General features: G+C 47.9%; 2 protein-coding genes across 2 annotated transcripts in view; one reads left to right on the top strand and one right to left on the bottom strand.

The window, feature by feature from the left end:
* Cwo (transcription factor cwo) overlaps positions 1-26,524 on the top strand; it is a 377,930-nt gene that overhangs the window by 76,769 nt on the left and 274,637 nt on the right. The gene's annotated exons all lie outside the window — the stretch shown is intronic.
* LOC143425124 (uncharacterized) lies at positions 7,151-10,641 on the bottom strand. Its single transcript, XM_076897643.1, has 2 exons — positions 9,439-10,641; positions 7,151-9,333 (listed from the first exon to the last, which is right to left on the bottom strand). The coding sequence occupies exons 1-2, from the start codon at positions 10,564-10,566 to the stop codon at positions 7,261-7,263; spliced, it is 3,201 nt and encodes a 1,066-aa protein (XP_076753758.1). The 5' UTR covers positions 10,567-10,641; the 3' UTR covers positions 7,151-7,260.

The raw sequence follows: 26,524 nt of genomic DNA on the forward strand, positions 1-26,524 counted from the left end.
TTTCGAGGATCTCAAGTTGCTCGCGCGTCGCACGTTGTAGTAGACGGCGAAATGTAGCGACTTAGGCGAGACACACTTAAAACGATGCGCTCTGTGCGATGCCCTTGAAGGCAGAAGCAGTCAGATGTGTCTTCCGCCACTTGGTACAGGGCTCTACTCGCTTTTTCTTTTACAAAAAATGACACATATATACTTTTTGCACTCTTCAAGTCTAAAATTGTTCTTTCGCAGAGCGTGAAACCGTTCGAGTAAAATCTTTTAAGACTAAGCGCTCGATAGTCTGTATGTATAGGATACATATCTGGGAGCCGAAACAAATTAATGCCCAGAGAGTAGTACGATGGATCCGTGGACGCTCGAATCGCCACGGAAGCACTCGCGATTAGAGGTGCGAAGAATCGCGTCACCCCATACTGCTTTTGCCGATTAGCTCGATCTCACCGTCTCCAGTACAAACGAGCCTCCCCACCGCCAACAGTTTTCGCTTCCGATTCGAAATCGAATGGCGTGCGGTTCACGGACATCCCACGATTCCGCACGATTCCGCTCGATTCCCGAAAGCGCCGCGAGGGCTCCGATGGGATTTCGTGAAATCGCGTTCACCGACACGTTCGAGCGGCGTGGAATCGGCGGCGGGTAGGAAGGAGGCGAGGCGTTTCGCGAACCGAGGCGATTCCTCTGCGCCGAGTCCGCAACAATTTACTAAATTACAGAATGCCCAAGGTTACGTGTGCGCGACGAGAGGCTGGCGTCGGGGGAGGAATATTACACGAGGGGGTTAGGTGGCTCGAAGAGGAGGAGGCGCGGGCGGAAGGGTGCGCCGGACGCGCGGACAGGGTGATGACGCGTGAACGGGTTCAACCGCGGCCGGGATACTCCGCGTGGTCACGCACGCCCGTGCGCGGCCCCGGCATTAACGAAAATTGACCGACAACAGAAACGTGGTACGTGCGTCCCGTGGCCGACGGCCACGTGAACGGAAAACCGACGGAATTATTGTTGACGCGAGCGTTGGTTCAATCTCGAGAGTCGAAGGACCGTGCTCGGATGATTCGTTCGAGGCTGGCCACGAGGCGAGAATACCGACGGCCTTATACATCCGAGTCGCTCGGAGCCTCGGTTTATACCATAGAACCTTGATAATTGCTCGACAACCGGGGCTGAGAATGCATGCAGGTGTCGAGGATCGTGCAACAGACGAGACAACCAATCAACGCCGCGCGAGACCCGCTCGCGATATCAAACTATGGAGCAGTTTTGTTTCATTGCGTGCGTAAAGCGTACGCGCGCGGTGGATGCAGGGCTCCGGCACCTCGTATTACGTCGACAGATGAATTGCCAATAAAATTCAAATGTATCGCTTTTTTATGCGCATGCATAACTAAATCATGCACCGTGAATGGGACTTTAGAATATTCCAGCGATTTTCACCGTCTATTTAGCAATTCTCATATCACCTGTACACCATTGGTTAAAGGAAAGTGATAGGCATATAAGACCGCGAGATATAATCGCTAGAAATTTCAAAAAACAATTTCATTTCTGTACGAAGTGTCTAGGATAAAACTGATATCAGGATGAACGCATCTTCTTCTTTTATACTTGCTCTTCGTTTTCTTTGCCACTACTTAAGCAATGTAAAACATGCGTCGATGGAATGCAACAGCAAGGTCTGCGTGCATGTTATCAAAGTTCTACCTTGGACAGTTGCGTCGATTCTAGCCGATTTGAGGACATTAATATGGACGCGTGTAGACGATGGAGCAACGAGAGACATTACCTGCTAGTCAGCCGCAAGTCTGACGGTTGCTTCAGTGTGTCACCAAAACTAGAAAGAACGCAACTCTCTTTATACTACTGCTCATGATTCTGCAATCAGAGAGTACATGCAACTAAAGTTAATTTATTAAAATAAAGAAAAGTGCTGTTTGCTATAATATAGAGGTATCTATACTAGTAGTAACATAAAATCTATAATAATAAACTGTAAAATCGTAATCGTTCAAATAATTATATTATAGACGGTACTGTCGACTCCGCGAGAAATTATATGTATAAAAGTTTAAAATTTGTACTAACGCCGTGTTCGATGAATTATGTGCAACAGAAATGGGTGACGAACGTTAAAATCGAGGGTGCGAACGTGGAAATGATCGAAAACGAGAAATAAGGAGATCGTGTTTTGTGTGTTCAGAAATAAAATATATTTATAAAAACAAAATTAAACGCGTATAAAATAATACAGGTCGTAAATATTACCTCTCTTCGTCTTCATAGGTTCTCTGTGCTTTTTTCCCTAAACTTCTCTATCTCTCATGTCTTACGTCGACGCCGGCTGTTATCGCAAGTAGGAGAAAGAAAACATATACATATACAAATACAAAAAAAAAAGGAGGAACAGAAACCGCGTTATCATCGCACCGAGCATTACGCCTACACGATGTCTCTCGGCATTTTCGCTTTCATGCCGTACTTCTTTTCTCTCGCTCGCAACATCTATCTCGAACGGACAAGCATCGTCGCACGATTACTCCATTCTCGGTTTTTCCTCTCTCCTTTCCGCTTTATCCATCGCACGTCACTGTAATATTTGTATACATATATAATATATAAACTTCGCACACACGCAATACACGCTCTCTCATTCTCTGAGCTCTCATACACGCGCGCACATACGTAACACGCACACACGTCTACAGGCAACGTTCCCATACACACTTCCCTTTTTTCTATTTCACCTGTTTCAACGGGTTACAATTTTTATCGACGCACGTTATTATGGCACAAAACGAGGAATGGGTGTGCACGGAAATGCTTGTTATTACCGGATAAGAATTCCTTCCACTTTCCCTTTCTTTCTCTCTCTCTCTCTCTCTCTCTCTCTCTCTCTCTCTCTCTCTTTCTCTCTCTTTCTCTCTTTGATCTCGCCCTTCTCCCACGCATACACTCTCCGCAACCCTTCATCCGCTATGTTCTACCGCACAACTATACACGTACACGCTCACACGCCCTTCCATTCTCGCGCGCACGCTCATGAATTATTATTTATAATCTTTCTCATAGAACTCTCTTCCATTTCATAATCATCTGAGTTTTCGTTCGTTTAGCATATTATTATTATTATTTATTTTTTTTTTTTATTTTCTTTACTTCTGTGGAATGCCCGCAAAATTAGAATCACACGTGAGGGGAAGCACACAAGGTTCTATTACATCTCGTATCTTTCATTTTTTGTTTTTTTTGGCACAACCAACGACAGTTTGGTACCGTGTGTATATATATATATATACATATGTATATATATATAATATATATATAATATCGATATAATAATTTTGCACTTACGTGCTGGAACAATTATTTTACAATTACAAACATGCTCTCGCATCAAAACGCGCTTACGGAACGAGTGAAAATACCAACGATGCGCGCGCCATTTTCAATAATAATAATAATATTAATATTAATAATAATAATAATATTAATATTAATAATAATAATAATAATAATAATAGTATTCATAATATAATAATAATAATATTAATAATTTTAATAATAATAATAATTAAAATAATAATAATAATAATAATAATAATAATAATAATAATAATAATAATAATAATACAAGAAACAAGTGAAACGCGTCTTGCTGTCTAAAAACAAATCTACAGAAATATATTCGCCGCTTCGTCGTCGCTCGCGAAATCATCATATTATATCGTTTATTTCATAGTTAAATGCCCACTGTGTTAGATTTTGTAACGCGATTTATTCTACTCATTCTTTCCTTCCTTTTTACTCCTTTCTTTCATCCTTCCTTTCTTTCGTTCTCTCCCTCTTTCTCTCCCTCCCTCTCTTTCACCGAAAAAGAAAACGAAAATGTGCAAATTGCTTTTTTCTTTTTTCCATTATTAATTTCTTAGCCTGTAAAATTGGCGATCTTCCCTTATTGTTCAATCATCTCGCTTAAGACGCATTCGCAACACGAATATCTGACAATGATATGACATCGGAAATATGTATAGTAATTCTCGATCATTCACGATCTACTCTCACCAAACGCGTTCTCGTCTCACTACAATCTTCCACATCTCCTCTCACCTTCCTCTCCTCTCTTTTTTTTTTTAACTTTATACGGTTATTTATATTAAAACTGAGTGTACAGTAATACTGTTTGATATGTCTCTAAAACGTACATCGATCTCTACAACCCCTCTATCCATCATTTATCGTCTCTCTCTTCTCGCTCTTATTCTCTTTCTCTCGTTTATATTAGAATCTATATGTATAATGTTCTATTACACGCTCTTACGACCGGCGGGCGACTCGAGGAACTTTGCGGCAAAAGCAAAGAAGAAAGAGAGCGTCCTTCTGCGATTTATCCAAACGTAGAGGGTATACTGGCCAATTTGGAGAAACGAGTGGAAACAAATTTTCGGGGATATTATTATACTATATTATGAATTGTACGATTATATTATTATTATTACGATTTGAGAATGGAATGGTTCTCGAGGTGTATCCTTCGAACAATGCGTATCCAAGAGTTTCGTTTTCTCGTGATTTGCCTGCGAAGCGAACGTACAAAAAAGAAAGGCGAAGAAGTGCATCGTTCCGCCCGCACGGATTCGCGCGCAGCTACTTTTTTTTCTTCTTTAATAACATTATTATTATTGCATTGGCTCTTTCATCTTTTCTTTCTTCCTTTCATTCATCGTTAAATTCCTGAACTCTGAGGTAGTCTGTTCTGGGTGTCATATTACGTAGTAAAAATGGCAAGAGTGCTATATAATTTATCGTCTTTTTTTTTTTAATCTCCCGCTTTCACGTTATTATTTCCTCGTCAAATCTTTTTTTTTTTTATTCTTCGCACGAAACGATGAAAAAAATTAAACTCGTGAAAGGACGTCATACGCGGTGTGGTACGCGATGCGCGTGTACGTGGGTGCGTGTTGTGTCGTGTACGTGTGCGTGAAGAGCGATCGAGTCTCTGTGCGAGGGTAAAATTCCAGATTTTTATGTACAATTGCCGCGCAAAAATTCCAGATTTTTGTTTTGTTTATGTACAATTTGCCGCGTATACCGCTCAAAATAATTGAAGACACCAAACGATCGTAGGTAACGAATGAGAGACACCGAATATCGTGCTAACGCGACAGCAGGGAAATGATACTGCATACTTAAATACCACGGAAGAATTGAACGTTTCATTCATGTATTCGTATGAAAATATCTATTTCCCCTGTTTCAGTCGTCCAGCTATTTTGAGCAATATAACGCCACAGAAACGCGGGGCGCGTTCCCGTTCGAACGATCGGATCGATCGTGGGAACGGGACGTCGCGAAACAAGAAGAAAAATCGAACGGAACAAACGAAAACGATCGTCGAACAAAATGCAACAAGGAAAACAATTCGATCGGCGTTTACCAGCGGCGGATAGACATCGTTCTCGCAACAACAACAATCGAGGAACGGGGAATAAAGCGATTCGAAGCTAATGATCAACGTAACGCGTCGCGCTCGAGCAACTGTTGAACGCCTAAGGCCGATCGATTAAACGATGATCAACGGAAATAATTATGCGTAAACGCGGCGTGTATTTCGTTACGGCGAGGTCAACGTTTATTTAGTGTGCGTTCATGTGTGCGTGTGTCTCTGTGTGTAAATCTGTACAAGCTTGTACGTACGTAAGTCTGTGTAAGTGTAACGAGCTGTGCGTAGCTCGAAGGGAAATTCGCTCGTGTCGCGAGAGAGAAGAGACTCGATCCTATCCTCGGTGATTGGCTCGTTTTGCGCTCCGCGGGCAATTAATCGAGTATTAATTGATCGCATGCGACGGGTACCGCGCAATCAGAGGCGCAACACGTTCGACGAAATTTCGTAACGATTCGATAATCGATCGAACGAATTCGCTCGAGCTACCAAGTCGTTCACGGTTTATGCGCGTTCGTGTTCGTTCGATTTCGCGAGCAGCTAACCGTTTTTTCAACAGAAGAAGAGATTTACTTTCTTTTTCAGTTTCCCTTCGTCCGGTCGATTCTGGTCGAAAATTCTCAAGCGAATCGAGACACGAACGGTTTCGATACGTCGCGGTTTCCATGCGCGACGAGGTCTCGAACGTTTGCGGTGGTTTCAGATCCGAGACAGAATTATGGGATTATCGCGGGGAAACGACACGAGCAAGATTCATTCCGGGCAACGTACAATTCGTAGCTTAGGCTATTATTAATCTTAACGTTTAGAAAAAGAGAAAAGACGCGACGCTTGCGCGGGAACGCGTATACCCACGCGACGGTCGTTCACACCGCGAAACTGGATTTCGATGCGCGAGGATTGCAGCGGGCCCCGCGCGATTCGACGGCTGACGTATTTTCGGAGAGTTTAAAAGATCGCGCAAGTCGCGATCCATCGAGTCGAGCGATCGACGAGAGGACGGAGAAAAACAAGCTCGCTCGCTCGTCGATCTTTTGACGATCGACTCCGCGTATCGCGACTCGCGTTCACGTGAGTATACGCGCGGTATACGTGGAAAATTCGCCGTCGAGTCTCGCGGAGCCCGCTACGCCCGTCACAATCTTCGCGCGTCGGATCTCCTCGACGGAACGTGCTGAATCTCGATCTCGATTCGAGGTCAAATAAATATTACACCGTTGAGCAAAAAACCAATATCCTTTCGTACACCGTTGCTACGCTGGTACTCGTACGGTAAAAACGAGCCTACCGGATTATTCATGCCCGACCAACGATGAATCGGTGAAAAAATAGAGAAAAGGGAAGAAGACGAGCGCGGTTCGATTACTTTCTTCTGGCGCAACCGGAAACAACGGGGCGAAAGGATGTCGTTCTCTTGTCGAGTCAAATGGCATGCAAGAATTCTTTTTGAGCCGGGAGTAAAAACTGCATGGATTAATACGGACAGCCTTAACCGAGAGATACTATTATAATAATAAATTACAAATTTGATCACGATCGAACGGGTGTGCACTTGAGTCCCAGTGTCTCTCTGATCGATTAAAACACGAAGAGCCTCGGATTCGAGAAGTCGCAACGTGGAACGATCTTGAATATCTCGCGATTCTAGTTAGGTAGGGGGCGGCCGTCGTGATCTTCGACGGCCGACGATCTCTCACCTTTTCGTTCAATCCTTCTCCTTTCGATAATCACGAACACCGCGAGGGCGAAGATCACCGGATAATGTCCAACTGTTTCTCGTCCCGTCGTCTACGATGCTAGTCCTCGATCCTCCAAGTCCCCTCGAATCACGCCCTCAGATGGACGTTGTGGTTGTTGTTTTTCTTTTTGTGCGTCTCGAGGTGCTTCATCATGTGGTCCTTCCTGATGAATCCCTTGCCGCAATTATCACAGGCGTACGGCTTTTCGCCAGTGTGGAGGCACATGTGCCGCCTGAGGTCAGTTTTGTGGTTGAACTGCTTCGGGCATATCTCGCACTTGTACGGCTTGTCGCCGGCGTGCTTCTGCAGGTGCTCCGCGTGCAGGTACTCGAGGGGGAACCTCTTGCCGCACTGATTGCATTTGAACGGCTTGTCGCCGGAGTGGAAGCTCTTGTTGTGTTGCGTCAGGTAGCAGGCCTTGTTGAAGACCTTGTCGCACTCGATGCACTTGTGAAACCCATCCTGCGATATGTAGTGCGAGCCGGTGTTCGTGCTGGTCACCTGATGCTCCTTGGTGATCACCGAGCTGCCCTTCGATTTCGGATTCTTCTCGTAATGCCTGCCGACGTTCGGGTTCAGCTCCTCCTTCGCTTGAATCAGCTGCGGCAGATTGTTGTTCGCCTCGAGATTCTCGCGGGCCCGTTGAAGCTGATGCGACAGATGATGATGCGTTTGGACCTCGTACTGTTTTATGATCATCCCGTCGGTGTTCGGCTGCATCTCCATCTCCATGTTCGTCAGGGACTCGTATCGAGGCGGTGAACTTCTGTACGGATCGTAGTTCGATCCAGGCGAATCGAACGATCTGTCTTGAGGAGACGCGTTCTCCTCCGGACTTAGCCCCCCCACGTTAACGGCCTGCGGTTGATTTTGGCCAACTAGAAACCCGGTTACGTTGAATTGCGTAAAACTCGGCAGGGGCCTCTGATGATTACTGAAGGTCCCGAAACCGGGTAAAACATCCTGAGATTGTTGCTGCTGCTGCTGCTGCTGTTGATGCTGCTGTTGTTGTTGCTGCTGCTGCTGCTGCTGCTGCTGCTGCTGTTGATGATGATGTTGCGACTGCTGGTGCAGAGATTGCTCGGAGAGCGATGAATTCATCTCGTTACCAGTAGTAGTTAGCTGGATGGTGATAGACTCCAGCAGGCCCGGGATGTTGGTAGTAGTTATAACGTGGGGGGGCAAGGCGTTTGGGTACGGCTGATGAGGCATCGTAGTACCCCCCATCGCCGTGGGCGAAGCCATTGCTGGGTGGACCGAGCCCGGCGTTATGGGAGACGGCGAACTCATGTGGTGCGGGTGGGACGAGCCCATTGGCGAAGGGGAACTCAGGTGGGGCGCTGGCGGCGGATGCATGGGTGACATGGGCGAACTCATGGGATGGTGGACCGGAAGTTGGCCCGACGGCGAACCCATTGGCAGGTGATGAAGGTGCTGCTGTTGTTGCTGCTGCTGGTGGCCCAGTTGAGAGGACGGGGAACCCATTTGTTGCTGATGGTGGCCCGCCAACGGTGATTGCACCGGCGAATTGAGCGGTGGTACCATTGTGGAGGCCAAGTGGACCGCCGAAGGCTGCTGCTGCTGCTGCTGTTGCTGCGTTAGAGCCGCTGCTGCCGCCGCCGCCGCTGCCGAAGACTCGCTGCTGCTGCTGCTGTTGCTGTTGTTGGAATTGTTGTTGTTGCTGTTGTAGAGAGTGGTGGGCGTGTGCAGCAGGCCCCTCGCCGCCTCGCCCGAGGGACCTGCCATCAAGTTTGGGGGACTCCCGGAGGAAGATAACTCTGGCGATCTCGACGGCCCCCCGCCTCTGCCAGAAGTGTGACTATCTCTACCAGGATGATGGTGCGCGCTGATCGGCAAGTTCGCTGGGTCCGGCTGGTTGCTCTGTTTCACCGCGTTCTTGTGCAGCGTCGTGTTGTAGTGCCTCTTCAGATGGCCCGAGCTGGTGAACCACTTGTTGCACGCGGTGCAGTTGTAGGTCTTTGGCCGTCGCGCCTCGTTACTTTTCCACGATTGATTAGCCAAAGGCGGAGGTTTCGGAGGTTGTTGCAAAAGGCCACCGGGCATTTGATGGCCGGGCATTGGTTGCGTGCTGGTAATTATAGGGGAACCTGGATGTCGCGGAGGTTCTACGGGTATATGTTGCCCGCGCATGAATTGACCCTGATCCGGGAGAGGTGAAACACTGTCCATGGGGCCCATAGGCGATAATCCCGGGTGATAATCGTGAGGCTGAGCGGCCTGTGGCCAACCCAGCATAGAACTCACCGAATGCGATCCAGCCCTTTGCTGCTGCTGATGCTGCTGCTGTAACACTTGCTGCTGGTGCATCTGCATTTGCAGCTCCTGTTGTTGCTGCTGATGAAGCCGCATCATCTCCTCCTCGTACCTGTGTGTTTGCACCTTGTGCGAATCAAGATCCAGAATCTCCGCTTGTTCCTCCGGCTCCTGCTTTATTTCCGATTTCACCGTTTGCCCGCTGTTGTAGTCGTAACCAGCCTGTTGTTGTTGCTGCTGTTGCTGCTGCTGCTGCTGCTGCTGACTAGACTGCGGCGGAGACGCGTGCATCTGTTGTTGCTGCTGCTGCTGTTGATTCTGTTGTTGAGGACTGTTGCCAAGCGGCTGATATTGATGCTGTCCAGGATATCCGCCGGGCGAATTCGAGTGATTCGTTCTTACGTGTTCGCCCAGCTGATTCGCGTCCTCGTACACTGCACCGCACTTGTCGCACTGAATAGGCGGACTCCTCGGGCTGGTGGAACTGACGGAACCAGTGCGTTCCGGTGGAAAATGTTGTTGATGCTGGTACGGGTGGTACCGCGTGTAACCTCCACCGCCACCACTACTCCCGCCATTATTTTGCGCATCGTCTCGCGGCGGTGAGTAATGATGGGGCAAGATGTAGGCCTGGTCGTTCTGCATAAAATAATTCGTCTCGCCGAACATCGGCGTCTGATAATGATTGTAACTCTGACCGGCAGACTGTTGCTGTTGTTGAGACTGTTGCGACTGCTGCTGCTGCTGCGACTGTTGTTGTTGTTGTTGCTGCTGCTGCTGCTGTTGCGATGATTGTTGCTGAGAAGACGTAGGGTCTTGAGAGGGCGGCCTCGAGGAAGATTCGCTCGAGTCCGCCGGCGCGGTCACGCTGTCGCGTTTAACGCCCACGTGACTGTTGTGATTACCGGCCTTACTATTGTTGTTGTTACTCTCCTCCTGCTGGGCCTGGCTCGCCCACTGACTTAGCAGGTTCTCCTGGTGGTATCGCAGGTGCACCTCGAGACTTTTATCGCTTTCGAAGTAAAGGCCGCAGTCCTTGCAATGATGCTCGTGATTCGAGCTGCCGCCTACGTACTGTTGCTGTTGTTGCTGCTGCTCAACACTCGTCATTTCACTCATATTGTCTCTCTCGGTCTCTATCCCACTGTCCCGGTTTTCAGACGCGCGTCTTTCCGCGAGGAAAGAAAGCGGCGTGCTCTTTCCCTGTCCCTTATTTCTTCTCTCGATAAAACAGAACACTGTCCGTAAACAACACACGGGACCGAAGACGATCCGTCACAACACGTAACACAGTGAATCGACGGTGGTGTGCACCGACACGCGCGCGTAAACGCGCTCGCGTTCGCGCGCGCGCCAAGTCCCGATTAGAGTCTGTCCCGGTACCGTGGTTATTTCGTTTCCGTGTCACTTTCACGAAATTCGAATGGAAACGGGCACTCGGTAGAGGACTCGATGGCGACGTGTACGCGGCTAGACGCGCGTCAAGTCGCGAAATCTCGCGTCTCCCTCCTTTCAGCCGTCGACGAGCGCCGGTACGGGTTTCCTCGCGAACAGCACATGGACGACGATGACTCGAGAGACGCGCGGAACGGTGGTCACGTGAGCCAGCGAGAAACTAGTCGCGGGAGAGGGTGATTTTACGGGGTAGGGTGGCCGAACGAAATGAAAAGAAAGGAAAAAAGAAAAAAAGCGGGGTACACCGTGTTCTACATTTATCATATGATCGCACGTACGCCGGGTACGAAAGTCCAGGTCAACCACGATCGCTCCAGCTGGTGCGACGCCGATTCTATCACCGTGTGCGGCATCGTCGCCTTCGCCTCGACGGTGTGCCGACGACAACGACGACAACGTTGCGATCGTCCGATGGTTGGCTTCGAGACGCGGCCACGAACCGGCTTTCACCTTCAGCACGGTGCGTCTCCACCGACGCCGTGTCCCGACGAACGCTGTCGATTCTCTTCGCCGGATTCAACTTCGCCCGGGGGGAACTCGCGGCGGGGACACTTTCGCGAGTCTAAAGTAAACAAACGAAAAAAACAAACGACGGTGATACGCGTGCGATTTACATTGTCGGCCCGCGATCGTTCTTGATTCCCAGTCACTCGTTCCCGTCTTTCCGACTATTCACGCGGTCCAACGAAGCAACTACGGGACACCGCGTCTTCGGATCATTGATCATTACGATCTATCACTTATCACTTCCTCAACCTCGTGCGTTCCTTTCTCCCTCCCTCTTCCACCCCACACCCCGCCGACCGACGCGCTCGCTCGCCCGTTCTTTCTCTCTCGTTCTCTTTCTCTCTCTCTCTCGCACACACTGTCCTATTCACACACTCTCTAGACCCGCGTCGTACGACCGCCGGCACTGTTCTGTCGGTTGGAATTCCGGAGTTTCGAGTCCTCGGGCTCGCGCCAAGGCACTGCTCTCCCCCTACCTTCCAAAGCCTTCTCCGCCGCCCCCTCTATACCGTCACTTGCTAGCACTCACACCGGCTCTTTCTAACCACCACGAATCTCTCACTCTTTCCCACGTACTTCTTCCCCTCTCTTCTTTGCCGCTACCACCAACGAAACGATGCTTTCTCTTTTCTACCTTCTCCTACCTGCTCGCTTGCTCTTACCGCGTTTCCCTCCTTCGTTCTTAATGTTGCTCGACCGATGCCACTTTCTCCCTTCAACTTTCACCCCAAGCACTGCTCCCTTCTTCTCTGTCTCACTTTCAACCTGCCCCTACCCCTTCCCATCTTCGAGTTACCAGAATAACACCTTTCTCCGTTCAACCTATCAGCCTTCGTCCTCTTTCTCGGTTCAATCTCGTCCCTTCCTTTTCCGTTCAACGTTCCTCGAATCGAAGCCTTTCCTCCTCTCTACCACGGGTACCTCCCTTTCCCACCTAACACCTTCGTCCAAAGACCCCTTCTTTCAACGATGTAGCCCCTAGACGAGCGACGGAGAAAGGAGTCGAGAACCGCGAGCCCGACGGAGAGACGAACAACTCGAGACAGCCAACCAAATTTGAGACGTCGAGCGCTTCTTGCCCCCACCAAACCTACCTTGCCCCTCAGCCCTTCTGTTACAGTCCACCGTTCCTCCGGTTTCTCTCTGCTCCCTCTCTTTCTCACCCTGTCTATCTCTCTGTCACCCCCTCGTTGTCTGAAAGGACGACGAATCCTGCGGGACGCCCGTGCGTTTCCTCTCTTCGTCCATTATTTCTCCCATTCGACTCCTCTCCTCGTTCATCCAACGCCGACCATTCTTCTTCTCCTTCTTCTTCGTCTGCTTCTGCTTCTCCTCTACCCTCTTCCCACTCGAACCCCGTCTTTATTCCGTGCTTCTTCTGCTCCGTCGTCCTCCTGGCTCTTCGTACGATCGCCGCTGGAGAGAAGAAGACGGAGTGACATGCGCATGGCACAGGAATCCTTGCGCGTCCGTATCCTCGACGTTGTCCTTACGCACGAAACTTTATCCGGCGAGATTTTTCGGAACTCCGCTCCGCTCGAACTCGAAGCTTTTTCGCTGGAATTTTCGTGCCCGGCCATCCTCGTTTCCCCGTCTATCGTTCGATCTTGCACCACCTTTGTTTCCTTCGTTTCGCTTTCGATCCATTCGTCCATGAAGGACACGCCATCCTGCGCGCCCGCGAGATCGAACGCCTGGCTCGTTCGCTCGTTCGATTTTCGGCGGCGAGAGATCGCCGCCGACTGCACCGAAATTTGCCACGCCATCCTCGAGCATCCTCTGCAGCATCGACGTAACCTTGACGGTGTTCTTGCGCGTAGACGCCTAATTTCGATTGGTCGTTCGAAATAGAAAATGGAAGCGTAACGTGTACAGATGCGATTCCCAAGGTTTCTAATAGAAAAGGAAGCGTGTAACAAGGAAACAGAAAATGGGCACGTGTAACATGTACAGTTGTGATTTCTCAAGGTTCGAGCGAACGCGAGATAGTATAGAACAAGAATATCTAGAGTAATATTTCCCACGTTATAGTTACAATTTAAAATTGTTTAATGAAAATTTAACTTCGAGCCGTATTCACGAGCGTAAACGGAGATATATCTTCCTACAGGTTTTATTGATGTTGATTGCTCTTCTTTCCCTCTTTTATCCCCTCATAAAGCTCCTTCTTTTACGGAAAGAAAAAAAATTCATTCCCCTCGAGGAAGGTCAACTGATATCCCGCCTCGGTAAACGCAATTCACCTAACTTCCTATTAACCTGTTAAGCGGAGAAGACAAGTTATCTCGCCATTTGGCAACGTTCTCGTAACGAGTTTAACAAGTATAACACGTAATCAAAGTTTCATTACATCATCAAAATGAGCATAACTAATGTCATATACGTATTTAGATTATCATCGATAAGTGAAACGTGTCTCCACATATGACGTACATTTTATTTCACAACACTCGCCTCTTTTCCTTAACAGTATATGCATCCACGCAATAAACGAAAAATTACGATGGAAATAGAATGTAACGCAAACAATAGCCGATCTTGCTAAATACTTGGACGCAATTTTCAAGGAACACCACAAACGTCATTGCCTCGCACTTAACGCGACGGCATTTATCCTCCGCGTACCTGAAACTCTTAAACCATTACCTACCCCACCGCGCAACAAAAACCGCAAACGAACTTCCTCCGCGATTACTCCCAATATTTACAAATCTCTGTTTGCAAAGCGTAAATAATTTCCCGGGCAGCCATTCCGTTTATTTAATCATTCACTTAAAGAGATCCATGTTCGCGCGCGCGTACGTCACCGCGGGGCTCCCTCTGGTGTTAAAATCGGTTGGCGGAGCGCGCGCCTCTCGTAGCTCACGTCGAATCGCCCCGACGCGGAGGGCGTTTTGTCTCGAGGAATTACCCGCTTAACAGGTTCAAAGCAGGCCACGAGCGCGCCTCGTAGGTGTCTGCGTAAAAAGAGCGTCGGTATTATTCACCGATAACCAAAACTCTTCGCCCTTCCCCCCTCGGCCCCGCGGGCAGGCGATTCGCCCGCTCGCGCGGGCTCCCCTGCTCCCCGGATCGGCTGCACCCCGCTTGCAGCCGCCAAGCTTCACGGGTGGAATAAAAAAAAATGTGGGTAACCTTGCATTTTTTTATGATACCTTTTTTTTCTTCCACGCGACGAAGCCCGGTCCCCGTGGCTCGTGCACTTTGCATACCGAATGCGACAACCTCTCGCCAGTCTACATCCTACACAGAGTTCGTAGACGCGATCCACCGTGCGCTCTGCCTCTCTTTTCAACCGCGCTCCGCTCCGCCAAGCTCCTCTCGCGCCGTTTATACTTCGCCTACGAATACGTTTATCGCGTTGCACCGTGGCGGCTTGGCCGCGAAAAATAAAGAAAAAAGGAGTCGTGGTCCGCGTGTGGCCGGCCAGCCACGTGCTGTCACGACGAATGATCGTCAGCACCGGCTCGCGTTGTCGCGCATCCTTTGATCTCGATTCAATTAGAACGTCCGAGACCACTGTTCGGTGTGTTTGGTAATCGCTGGTGGGAGGATATTGGTGTCCAAAGTAGCGGATAATCGGTATTTCGAGTGAAGGTTTGTTAGGTTTCGAACCAACATGAGATCGATTCGAACTATTTCCAGTCGACTCGAATATCCCTTGAACGTCCGTGTCTCCGAAGATCGACATAAAACAATAATTCCCGTACCCATATCCTTTTTACGCGCATTCCACAAAACTCGCCAGTTCGCGAAACTTTATTAGTCCCCGGCAGAGGAGAGCGTATTAAAACGACCAGAATACCGTAAACGCTGACGTTTTACGGCACCTCAATTGTCGCTGAACGTGCACGACTTCGAACAAGCTAAATTAGCCGTGGCTGTCTGCTTTCTTTATGGAGAAGTCTGTGTGGGACCAGGTAGCCGGGCCAACAGAGTGGCTTTGTGTATATACAGCTTATGCATAATCGTAATTTAGCGCGAGCTCGATTAGGGGTAATAAAAATCGGTGCTAGTTGGGAAAGCGCGGCGAGCCGCCTGCAAGGGAGACCTGTATCGATGGGATTACTGCGTTTTATAACGCGGGTACGTCCGAAACGATAATAGAAGGAAAGTTATATTGGCGGCAATCGAGCTCGATTATTATCGGGACACGTAATCGTGTTTCGAACGACGAGCCGGGGACACCGTGTAGGAGCAATTCGGAATGTAATCTCGAAAGACACGCCGGAAAAGTGTTACCTCGAACAACGGTGAGAACGCGTCAAGAGTGCGGCGGGGGTGGTCGGTCGGCGGAGTTGCGGTACACGAGAAGGGAAAGAACCGTGAGCGCGGCTTTGGCGGGGGTGGTAAAGGCGGAAGGTGGAAATTGTTCACAAATCTAATTGTACGACGCGCCTTTGTACTTCGTCCTTATTGTTCTACTTTGTACCTGGATGTTTTATTGCGGCCCATTGTGGCCGCCTTAACCGTACAACGTAATTAATTCTGGGTTTCAATTTTCTTTTCTAAGGAAATCATTTATGAGTGCACGAACGAGGAGCGATGCTCGGAACGGCTCGATCGTTCGTTGAAGGAGGCCCCGTGAAACTCGTTTATAGTCGTCTTTCCTAAATAATTTCTTGCAGTTAATTAATTGGCGAAAAGTTCCAATGGTATCTCTAAAGTGTTCGTAGCAAGTGAAAATGAGAATTTTTCTAGGAGGGCTCCAAATTCGGGCGTATATTTATTAGAGTTTCGTTCTGGCTTGTGGTGCACTCTTTCTGCATTTTGCGCACGTTCGATCGACAAAGAGAACTGCAAGCTGGAGCTTCTGGAAGATAGACTCCGACAGAAATAACGCGATCTACGTGGCTGGAAACAGCTAAATCGCTCGCTACCACCTTCAAGATTGTGTCCCAGAGCAAGTAACGACGTCGATTTTCAAACGAACTTATTGTCGAGCTCTACTTCTGACATGCAAAATGATTGCAACATCGATTGGTATACAAGATTCCTGACGTTTTCCATGTAAAGCTTAGTCGTTCTGGATGAAAGTATCCCTTTTATATAAATTTTCATTCTATAAATTTGAATGTTCTTTAATGCGATTCGAAACGAATGCAGAAAAAGTAGATTATAAACGTAAGATATTAAAATGCTACGATGTTCAATTGTAATATTAAATAACGGTGAAATTCAGCTGCGAAGGAGCAATTTTATGAAGAAAATTCCAAAATTCCAAAGATGATTGCTCTTTGAACGCAAAACATTTTTATAAAGTTTACTTGCGCGATATTACAACGTTCTAAGGATAACACACATTTCGCAGAGGGCTTGCGATATCGACTCGAAGCACGCTCGCCCCTCGACGCTTGCAGACACACAAACACACGCGGGGAACCACGAACAATAATTTCCATACTAACGTTATCACGAGCGCCCCTGCATCTCTGGACTACGTGTTAGATTTGGATAACGCTAACTTGACAGAAGGGGATGGTCACCCTCGTGGAAATCTTCTCGCCTTTCTGCCGGGAAAACCGCATCTTCTCGACCCTCGAAATTCGACTTTTCTGCATGTTTGCGATGTCCTTTAAACGATCGGACAGAGTCGAGCTCTCTTGATATTTCAAGTTCTCATATTTGCTTGCGCTTGTCGAAACATTCGGAGTCAGAAACATTTGCCCTTAATGTAATTTCATTTTCTCACGTTACTTATGCATAAGCGTAGTAAACGATGGTACTAATCATAGACGTTCATTTATTTTGAATTAGTGAAAATAATGATCTCGGACGAAAATTTTCCCTACATTTTCCCTGTATTATTAGAAACACTTCATCAAAAACACAAGCATTTTCTCGCTCATTTCTCTTAAATTATCCCTAAAATCCTACCCTATAATTAACTTGGGCCGTACCCTCACCATGCCTAATTCCTTAGCGAGCCTCAAAGCTACGCGCAGGTTGCCGACATATTCTTTTCCAAGGGGATAAATTATTTTTTCGTCTCGACCAACAGCGATATCGATGAGTAGTAATGATCGAAGATAAATCCAGCTTTTCATAACTAAACGGGAACGCGATAGATTGAATCGGCCTAAGCAACACCAACCCTCCCACGGATTTCATCCTAGCAACCCCCTCTAGCCTTACGCTTCTGCTCGGCATTTTCGAGGTGGACGCCGAGCTGACCGAATCACTATCAGCTAGATATTCGCTGGCGTGGCGTTTGCGCCCCATTTTATTAAGGAAATCCTACCCTGTCCGCCGCCTCCCTCGCCCCTCGCCGCTGGATCCTCCGGGACGAGGGAGGAGATTTCCTCGTCGTAACACGTGCGACGACGTGCATTTCCAGCGATCCTGGCTTTCCACCTTCAACCCCCGCTCGACCGCCTCCCCCTCCCCACCCCTTTCGAACCGTGCGACGACCATGGAATTGTTTTTCCTCGGATGGAGCATTTTTCTTGCGAATACGCGACGAAGGAGGAAAGAGAGTGTAGCAACGTCGGCTTCGGTTGCAAATCGATGACTGCGTCATGCATGTCGATGAGCAGATTTTCTTTCTGTTTGTTACGAGGGAATTTCGATACTGCGGGCAGCCGGGTACAAGATTTTACTAATAAGGCACGTAGAGTACTTAATTCTTCCAATATGAAAATTCGTAGCCTGTCTTGTCGAACTTAGAATAAGATGTTGGCTTGCGGCTATCAGTGGCACGGCGTAATCTGCTTCAGTCGTTATCAGCGTGAGGTCGCCATCGCATACATATTTGTGGTTGCGTGTGTGCACACTGTCCTACAAATCCTTATCACTAGGATAACAAAACTATTTCACGACTGAAAATTGCAAGTCAGCGCTTATACGTATATTTGGTCCTCTGATTTTAAGGACGATAACCTCCGCGTAGTCGCTATATAGTACTATGAGCTGAACGTTATATCGTAATCTGACCTTAATATTTAGTTTGCAGAGCGTGAGAACTATCGCGTGCTATACCTCGACGCGTTAAGAAAATTGTTCCTAACACCAAAAGTCCTGCATGATTTATAGAACCCCCCAAGTTCGACGTAAACAAAAAAAAATACAACTATTTAATCAAATCTGCATATTACAAAAGTAACTTGATCGCATTTCCGTTCTCCACCATCCCCGAAATAATTCATCAACAGTATCCATCTTCCTTCTCGTGAACGCTTACAAAAATATCCCAAAATAATCACGATATCAATTTCAAGAGTGCCCTCTGGAAGAACTCCGATAAAAGGGTTAGCCATGCCCACCCCCCTCAACGTTCCGCGCAACAAGAAGCCACAATAAAGCATTTAAACTGGCTAGAATCATCCAGCAATTTGACCTCGGGCAAGATTTTCCACCCCCCTCGATCTTGCGGAACGGCTCTAAACTCCATCGCGACGCGGCTGCTAGACGGGGGCAAAGTAATAAAAATATTCCGCACCGCCGGCAGCGACAGTACGCGTGGGTGGGGGTGGGGCGGAAAAAAAGGGGGAAGTAGACAGCAGAAGGGTGGCAGGACCGCGTCATTAAAGGAAATTATAACAAAGTGGGTCCTCTGCATTCCCGTGAGCTGCCGTTGGCCCGTGGATGAAGCTTTGTAGGAGGAGAAGACGGACGCTGGATGGAAGAAGGACGAGGGAAGGGCTGACTCAGTTCGCGCGGAAAACGAATTGAAATTTTAATCGCTCACCCCCCGCGGACAGAACGCGTCCACCTTTTTCGTCCCTCCACCGTAACAATCCCTTCTTCCTGCCCCCGTCGCGCGACACTCCGCCACCCTTACCCTTCACCCCTTTCACCCTCTCCTTGTCCTGCGTTTTTTTCGGAACGGGGTAAACGCTTTTACTCGCCTCGCTATTATTATTCCTTTGCTGTCGTTCTCTCGCGCGCTCGTTTTTAAGCTTCGTGTTTACTCTACAACAGTTTTTGACAGCTTCGTTTCCTCTCTCTCTGCCAACTGAACTCGATTTTTTGATTTTGAGTAGAAGAATAAGATCGCAATTGCGTAATCGACGAATTCAATTTGAAAATGTTAATGTCGCATGAACCGAAGGATGCATTTTCACGATTCCACTGATTTTTTTTCTTCCGTACGTCCATCGAATCGTTCACCTGGACCGACACGACAATGAGAGATCCGTTTTCGTGGACAGGTTCTCCGTGGCCCCGTCGAGTGTCAGATTACCCCGTTCACCAGGCAAGCATAAATTATCCGAAAAATGAAAACCGGTAAGGCATGTGTAAGTAACGCCAAAGTCGCGCGCGACGACGTCGGTTGACGAACGATCATCGGGCTCGTTTCTCGAAGAACAAACGAACGCGTCCCGGAGTGGAGGTGCACGTGTATATATGTACGACACGTGTATACGGATAACGTAAAGGGGAGAGAAAAATACGTATAAAACGAAGGTGAAACGGTGGGTTACGTTGACCCAAGAATTGGCCTGGGACACACCTGACGAAAAGCGGATCGTTTCTCATTCAAGGATGAGCCACGAATGCTCCAAGGACTCCTCCACGGGTCCTCCTGCGCCCTGCCGTGTCCGTATCAAATTTTTCTCGTTCACGGTTGGCGACTCGTGCGGAGCGAGAGGGCCAAGGGGACGATCCTCGTGGCTATTGAAAACTTATTGAGAAATCGTGAAAGTCGATCGTCGCTCGACCCTTGGGCGCCATTGTCGACCACGTGCACCTCGTCCGGCATCCACAAGGAGTAACCGTGGCCCGCGGACAGAGAGAGAACCGAAGCGGCGAGGGAGAATAAAAGAAAAAGAAAAAGGGAGCATTGTGTGAAATTAGAGCCCTTCTTATGGTAATTGGACCACCGTATGATTGCCGGGTTACATTCGGCGATCGCGCGAACCATATAGTTTTCTACTGCATTAGAAGGCCAACGACTCCGACCGGGACGTTCGTGGCACGTGTCTTCCAAACGATTTCAATTTTTTTCTTCCTCCTTTTTCTCCTCTTTCAAAGGAATACGAGCTTCACAGCGATGTTACGAACGTTTCCAGGAATTGGTCCACGCGGATGACTTTAGGGATGACATTATCGTTCTCCAAATTCCACCTCATCGCTTTCCAATCGAAGATTGAGTCGCTGCTTTCACGGATGTCTCGTATCAGAGAATCCCATTTATTTCGAAAGACATGTTTAACACCTAATACAAATTACTACACTTTCTCGCTGTACGTTACGCTCGATACTCGTTCGAGACCGTTTTTCAATGGAGCCGAGTACTCGAACGTATTTTAAATTTCTCTCTCCCTATCGACAATCTCTTTAATTCGGATTCAACTGTACACGGTCCGACTCTCAATCGCTTTGATCGAGCAGGATTCCGTTTAATCCGCTTCCGGTACACCTTTCTTCCGCCGTTTTCAAAGAAACTTCCTTCTAACCGTAACCGAACGGCGATTCAGCAACCGCGATTCTGTTACGTCTTTTCGTTCCGGCAACCTTTAAACGCGTCGCAATCTCTACCTCGCCTTATTTCCATCCCGCGGCCGACGACGACCGGTCGAGCACCGTTCGTGGGACCCTTTTTTCGCGAGCGGCAGAAACGCACGCGCTCGGGCTTCGTTACGTCACGGCGCGGGGCCCAGCGAGCGCATAAAATGTTTCCGCGGCGCGCCGCGGTCGCCTCGGTTAATAACGAACGCGCCAGTTAATCAAAGCGGATCTGACAGCTCAAGGTCACCGGCTGGCCGTTTTTTCGCCGTCTCGAACAACTATCGAGAGTTAATTAAGAGAAACAAGCCGAGCGAATCGAAAAACGACCGGCTGGAAAAAATCCAACCGCCGTGACGCGGCGCGCTTGCCTCGCTCCGTTTCCTCGCGCGGTTTCGATACCGCGAGCGGTCGTTTTTTCCCTTCCCCAAAAATTTTTCCCCCTTTTCCCTCCCGGCAGGATCCGCGCAGACACCGCCGTTTCGTCCTGGCTGGCTCGTTTCTCGCGATACGACCGCGAGAGACTCGCCGGCACCACCGTTCCCACAACATCCTTTGTCCAGTCTGGCCGCAGGACGGCAGAACGGGGCGAACGGTGAACGCGCGACGGAGAGGGAGACTGGCTGGACCCCGAACTAAAACTAAAACTAGTCTAACTGCATCGTGACGTCATCCGCGGCGCGATTTGCCTTAACCTTGAGAACGGTCTTTCGCTCTCTTTCTCTCTCTTTTCACCGTAGTTCGTCCCGTTCGCTCCTGGCCGCCTCATCCCCCTCGATTTGGTGCCGGGCAGCGAGAGAAAAGGAGCAGGATAACGCGAGGAACGTTGCCGGAGCGGGGCCGCGAAGGAGGGCGCGGAACGGTGGTCCTTTTGTTCGGAGCAACTCCGGCACAATTAAAGTTCGTTCACACGTTTTCCTCGAATTTCAACCAGTGGGGGGGTTTCGCAGGCGCCGCGGCGAATTACCGTCCCGCCACCCCCGCGGCCCGAAGATCAGCGTCGATTAAGAAAATTGCGCTGATCGAGAGGGAATTGGCGACCTTGATTCTAGTTACCATTCGAGATCTAGTATACGTGCTCCTCGACGACGATATTTTTGCCATCCGCTTTATTTCACCTGCATCGAGTTAAAATTCCCCGAACAACATTTTCGCCCGTGTGAGATACACTCCGGATAATTTATTGCTGGGAAATGTTAGGCTCTTACGAGAAAGTATTTGTGATTTTTTATTATCGTTTACTCGCGTTATTAGTAGTACTATCTAGCGGAGATAATACTGTTTGCTCTGTAGATTGTTCGTGTCGAGATATCATATCACACAGACTACTCGAGTCGTTTTAACCGAAAGAGTGAAAGGTTATTTCTGGCGTTTCGGGAGAGATGCAAACTACTCGAGTCATTTAAATTAGAATGTTGTTAGTGAACACTATATTGTAATTGGATATCAAATTATCTCATAGATATGGATATAAATATATATAAATAGATATCCACAATATCTCATAAATATTTATATAAATATATAAGTAGACATCCGCGAATTGTCCATTTCTATATCAATACTCCTTCGATATCGACCGCACGTGATCGATAATATTGCCAATATCGACAAACATTGACAATATTATTGATCATTCGCGAGACCTTTGGAGAGCAATCGAATTGATCCTTGAAATTATAGTGTCTATTGTATTTAGCGTGTACATATATTATAAATTCCGAGTGCGTCGATGGAAACGATAAATGAATTAATGTTTATACAATGTTGTGATCGATAAGACCGATTGGAATTTACGTGCAAGTTTTACATATCACGTAATGATTAATTGTTTCGAAGTCTGTTACAAAGATATTGTCTATGGTAATTCAACCAAGGCTCTCTAAATCATTGTTAGCTACGACTAAACAGATGCGGCGGATAAAGAAGAACGTCATGATTCATGTTTAAGCAATAACGCGGTAATTAAGTTTTAAAGTAATTTACGTGAAAGTTACTCATAATATTGCTTGCAGCAGTGTGTATTACTACTGCGCAGATGTTATCTTCGATCGTTTACCAAGGCTATCTAGATCACTTTTTGCAGAATTGCGTAACTGATTCCATTGTAGTTTATAATTACATTCTTATTTAAATAGAAACGCGGGACCGCGACGAGAAGGATATCGTTATCACCATTAAACCGATCAAATTAAATTCTGCATATCGCGTCATTAGATACAGCCAGTCTAATGAAAATTATTCAACATCCCTTAAATCGGAGAACCCGTATCCCATTTATATTCTTTCCCAGTAATCAGCCACGTTCACCAACAATTAGGGATTGTATTCTTCGAAATATACTTTCGTCCGTTCCACAGAGACGAAAATTCCTGCCCATTCCTCTTGTCGGCCCGTCACAAGATCGAGAAATAATTCAAACCGCGAAAACCTATAATTTTCGTTCGCCGTGTTCCGCTGAAGATCTTATCGATCTCGTGAGGGGGAAGGGGTGGCACAAAACAGGGAGGAAACGAGAAAGAGCGAGAGGGGGAGCGAGGGGGGGCGAAAAAAAAAATACGAAGAAAACGAAGAAATATCATCGATACTATTGGTAAATACAGAAATACCGTTCCCGCGGGCGAATGCCGCGGGGACCAGTTTCGTGGTATTCACATTAATTTTCGATGCGTCGTCGATCCGCCATGGCGAGCGCTGTTCGATTTCTTCTTCTTCGTCGCGTTTCGCTCGTCCTTTGTCTGCCTATGCGAGCCGACAGGATTCTCTCTCTTCTCTCTTTTCCACGAGGTTTCGGCCCTCGGAAACATGAAATGCCGCGAGAAACGAGCCGCAAAAATCCTTTGTTCGCGCCCACGTGACGCGGTCATGAAGCACGTCCCTTTTCCCGCGACGCTTCTGGGACTCCGTCGAGTTTACATTGGACGCGGATCGATACCAATTAAGAGTCAGAAGTTACATTCTCTAGCGTTGCTATAATTGCTGTACTAGCAGAATACAATTGAGAATTTTGATTTTATGATTTGTTGTTTGTTAAATTATTTTATGACTTGTTGATTCGTTATGTTTATAATATTATGAGGGTACGCCATTTATAGAAAATTCCCACTATAAGTTCCACATTTTACAGGCAACATTTGGAGAGCCTCGAATTAACAGTTACACTTTACTATTGTAAAGTTTGGAATTGTATGTTCGCAGGCATTAAAAATTTACATAGGTAGATTCCTTTTGTCCGGTTCCGTCGATTTCTATGGACAGTACGATGGTCAAAAGGGTTTTACGACTGGTCTTTATATTCATGACGGTTTGTTTCTGGTCGAGCGAGGGGTGCTGCGAGTATTAGAAAGGGAAGGTTTAATTGTTTTATGACTAGATATAATTGCACGTAGCATTGTTTCGTTTTCCCTTTGTCCTACACATCTTCATTGTTTACTGAAACATATGAAAACAATAAAAACGAAATAGGAATTTTTTGATTTACGACACCGACGTACAATAAAGGTCGATCGTCGTTCTCGAATAAAAGACTCTTACCCCTAATTGCCCTAGTTTTCCTAATCCGAATAATAACCGCGATAACAGCACAGTACAATTTCCAAGAAAAACACAGGTTTAGTCATTCGCCAGATCTATGAGTAACACTCAAATCAGCAGCTCTCCGTAATGCACAAGAATGGAGGCTTCACCTGGGAAATATAGACTTACAAACGCTAATCAACCATACGTGTTCACGTTTGATCATCAGCTCATCAGCGATACCAAGAAATTACTCCGAAACAAGTACTAGCTTATCTAGCGTCGCCACCCCTCGCGGCACCCTCCTGCGGATCTCTCGAGCGGCGCGTATCGCAGCCGAGGACGTGGCAGCCGTGAGTCAAAGGAAATTAGGGCAATCATAATTTGCCGCGGTGCAACGGCGATAAGAAAGGACAAGTGCACTTGTTCGCGCGGTACAGAGGGGTAGTCGAACGGTCCGCGCGGCTAAGGGCGGGAGGGTGGTGGTCGTGAGCTGAACGCGAGTCAGGCCGGTGAGTCCCATTGTTTCCCGAACAATGTTGTATACCGGGTGTTTCCAGTGCCACTGAACGAACATCTCTGCCACGGCGAAGTGGTCGAAGAGTGGCCCGTGGCCTATGTATCGCCGTTCGTGCATTGTGCCACGAAGGCCAGGTAGGAAACGGCACACCGGCCGTCGTCCCGCCACTTGGACGCTCTCTCGCTAACGTTGCTACGGCCGTGGCGTCGATTGCTTTATTACCGCAATTTCAGGATTAATCCGGCGAACGGTATTCACGGGTCCACGCTTTCCAGGAATCCTCCAATATCCGTCGTTCCGTCGGCCGGACTAATTGCGCGCGCGAGCGCGCGTTTAGAGGATTAATTAATTTACAGCGACGACCCACGGCCACGGGCTGTCGATTCTCTTCTCGTAGGACCTCTCGTCGGTGGCTACCGTCTTTTCGATAGGGATCGCGGGGCTGTTAGCGGAGAGGGGTCTTTGGGCGAGGGCGCTCGGGGCTCGTTACGTAACTGGAAGGGGTGAGCTTTTTGATGAGTAGAGAACGAGTCGATTGCGAATGCAGAAAACAGAGGGAGGTACGCGCGCTGCTGGTGGATTTAATGCGACGTCTTGCTGAAGTTGCGACAATTCGAGGGAATGAGAGGAAGATTGTTCGCGAACACGATAATAGCTTCTAATAGGTTAAGCAAATACTTGATATCGATTCTTATTCTTGCTAGAGTATTACAAGTGCTCGCAGGATTGTCGACTCTCGGATTGCAAGAAAACTTTGAAAATCTTCCGAATAACGCGAATATTTATTCATCGTTAATATTCATTAAGAAAATTACAATTTTCATAATGATAAGTAAAGTTCTTTCGTTCTAGAGCGAATGTGTCGTGTCAATTTTCCGCGACTTTTAGTCTGCTTCGAATCAACGCACAATGACTTGGCCGATTTCGCATTGTCGCGAGTAATTACCAAGTGGAAAACTGCTGACGGGAGTGAATACGAGGGAGAACGTGATCACGGAAGGGAGAGACAGAGGAGAATGAAAAAAAAAGAGGAGCGATCGCGGTGTCGACGACAATCGGTAATTTCTTCGGTCATCGATCATCGTGGAACGTGACGCGATTGGACGCCGTTTCGGGGTTGCCGTCAGAATACGTCCCTCCGATTGGCCCGCGGCGAGTGTGAGAAAATCCTCTGCGAGAATGCTCAATGCCTGTCGAGCGAGATGATTTATCGCAATGACGCTCCTTTTTTCTATTTTCCTTTTCTGCGTCGCTGCCAAACGTGACCAATGACGCGACGCTATCCGCGAATGCGTCTCGCGTAGTCCCGATTTTCAGCCTGCACCTCGATGCACCGCCGCATCTCTGACTTCCTTTGGTAGTTGATATATTTCCATAAATCATCGAGTCGGTCGAGGAATGCAGTTATCGCTGATTAATTTTCATTTACCGTCGCATCCTGCTTGTTCTTGTTTTCATTCCATTGATTTCCGGGTTCCGTCTTTACGATTCAATAATACTTGCATCCTTTCACCCCTGCAGTTTTATCGTATGACATCCTCTGCTCCATATTCCTCGGGAGATTGAACTTTCCGTACACCCTGAGCTCGAATTAATTCGCTCGCGATCGACAAAGCTGTCTCATCGAAATTA

This window comes from Xylocopa sonorina, chromosome 7 (genome assembly GCF_050948175.1).
Source record: "Xylocopa sonorina isolate GNS202 chromosome 7, iyXylSono1_principal, whole genome shotgun sequence".
In the NCBI taxonomy this organism is placed as follows: domain Eukaryota; kingdom Metazoa; phylum Arthropoda; class Insecta; order Hymenoptera; family Apidae; genus Xylocopa; species Xylocopa sonorina.

Bases quoted from the DNA above. Each gene is read 5' to 3' on its own strand.
- LOC143425124 (XM_076897643.1), bottom strand. From the start codon at position 10,566: ATGAGTGAAATGACGAGTGTTGAGCAGCAGCAACAACAGCAACAGTAC. The intron at 9,334-9,438 runs GTGAGTTCTATG...CTCCCGGATCAG, and splicing joins AAAGGGCTGGATCGCATTCG to GGTCAATTCATGCGCGGGCA.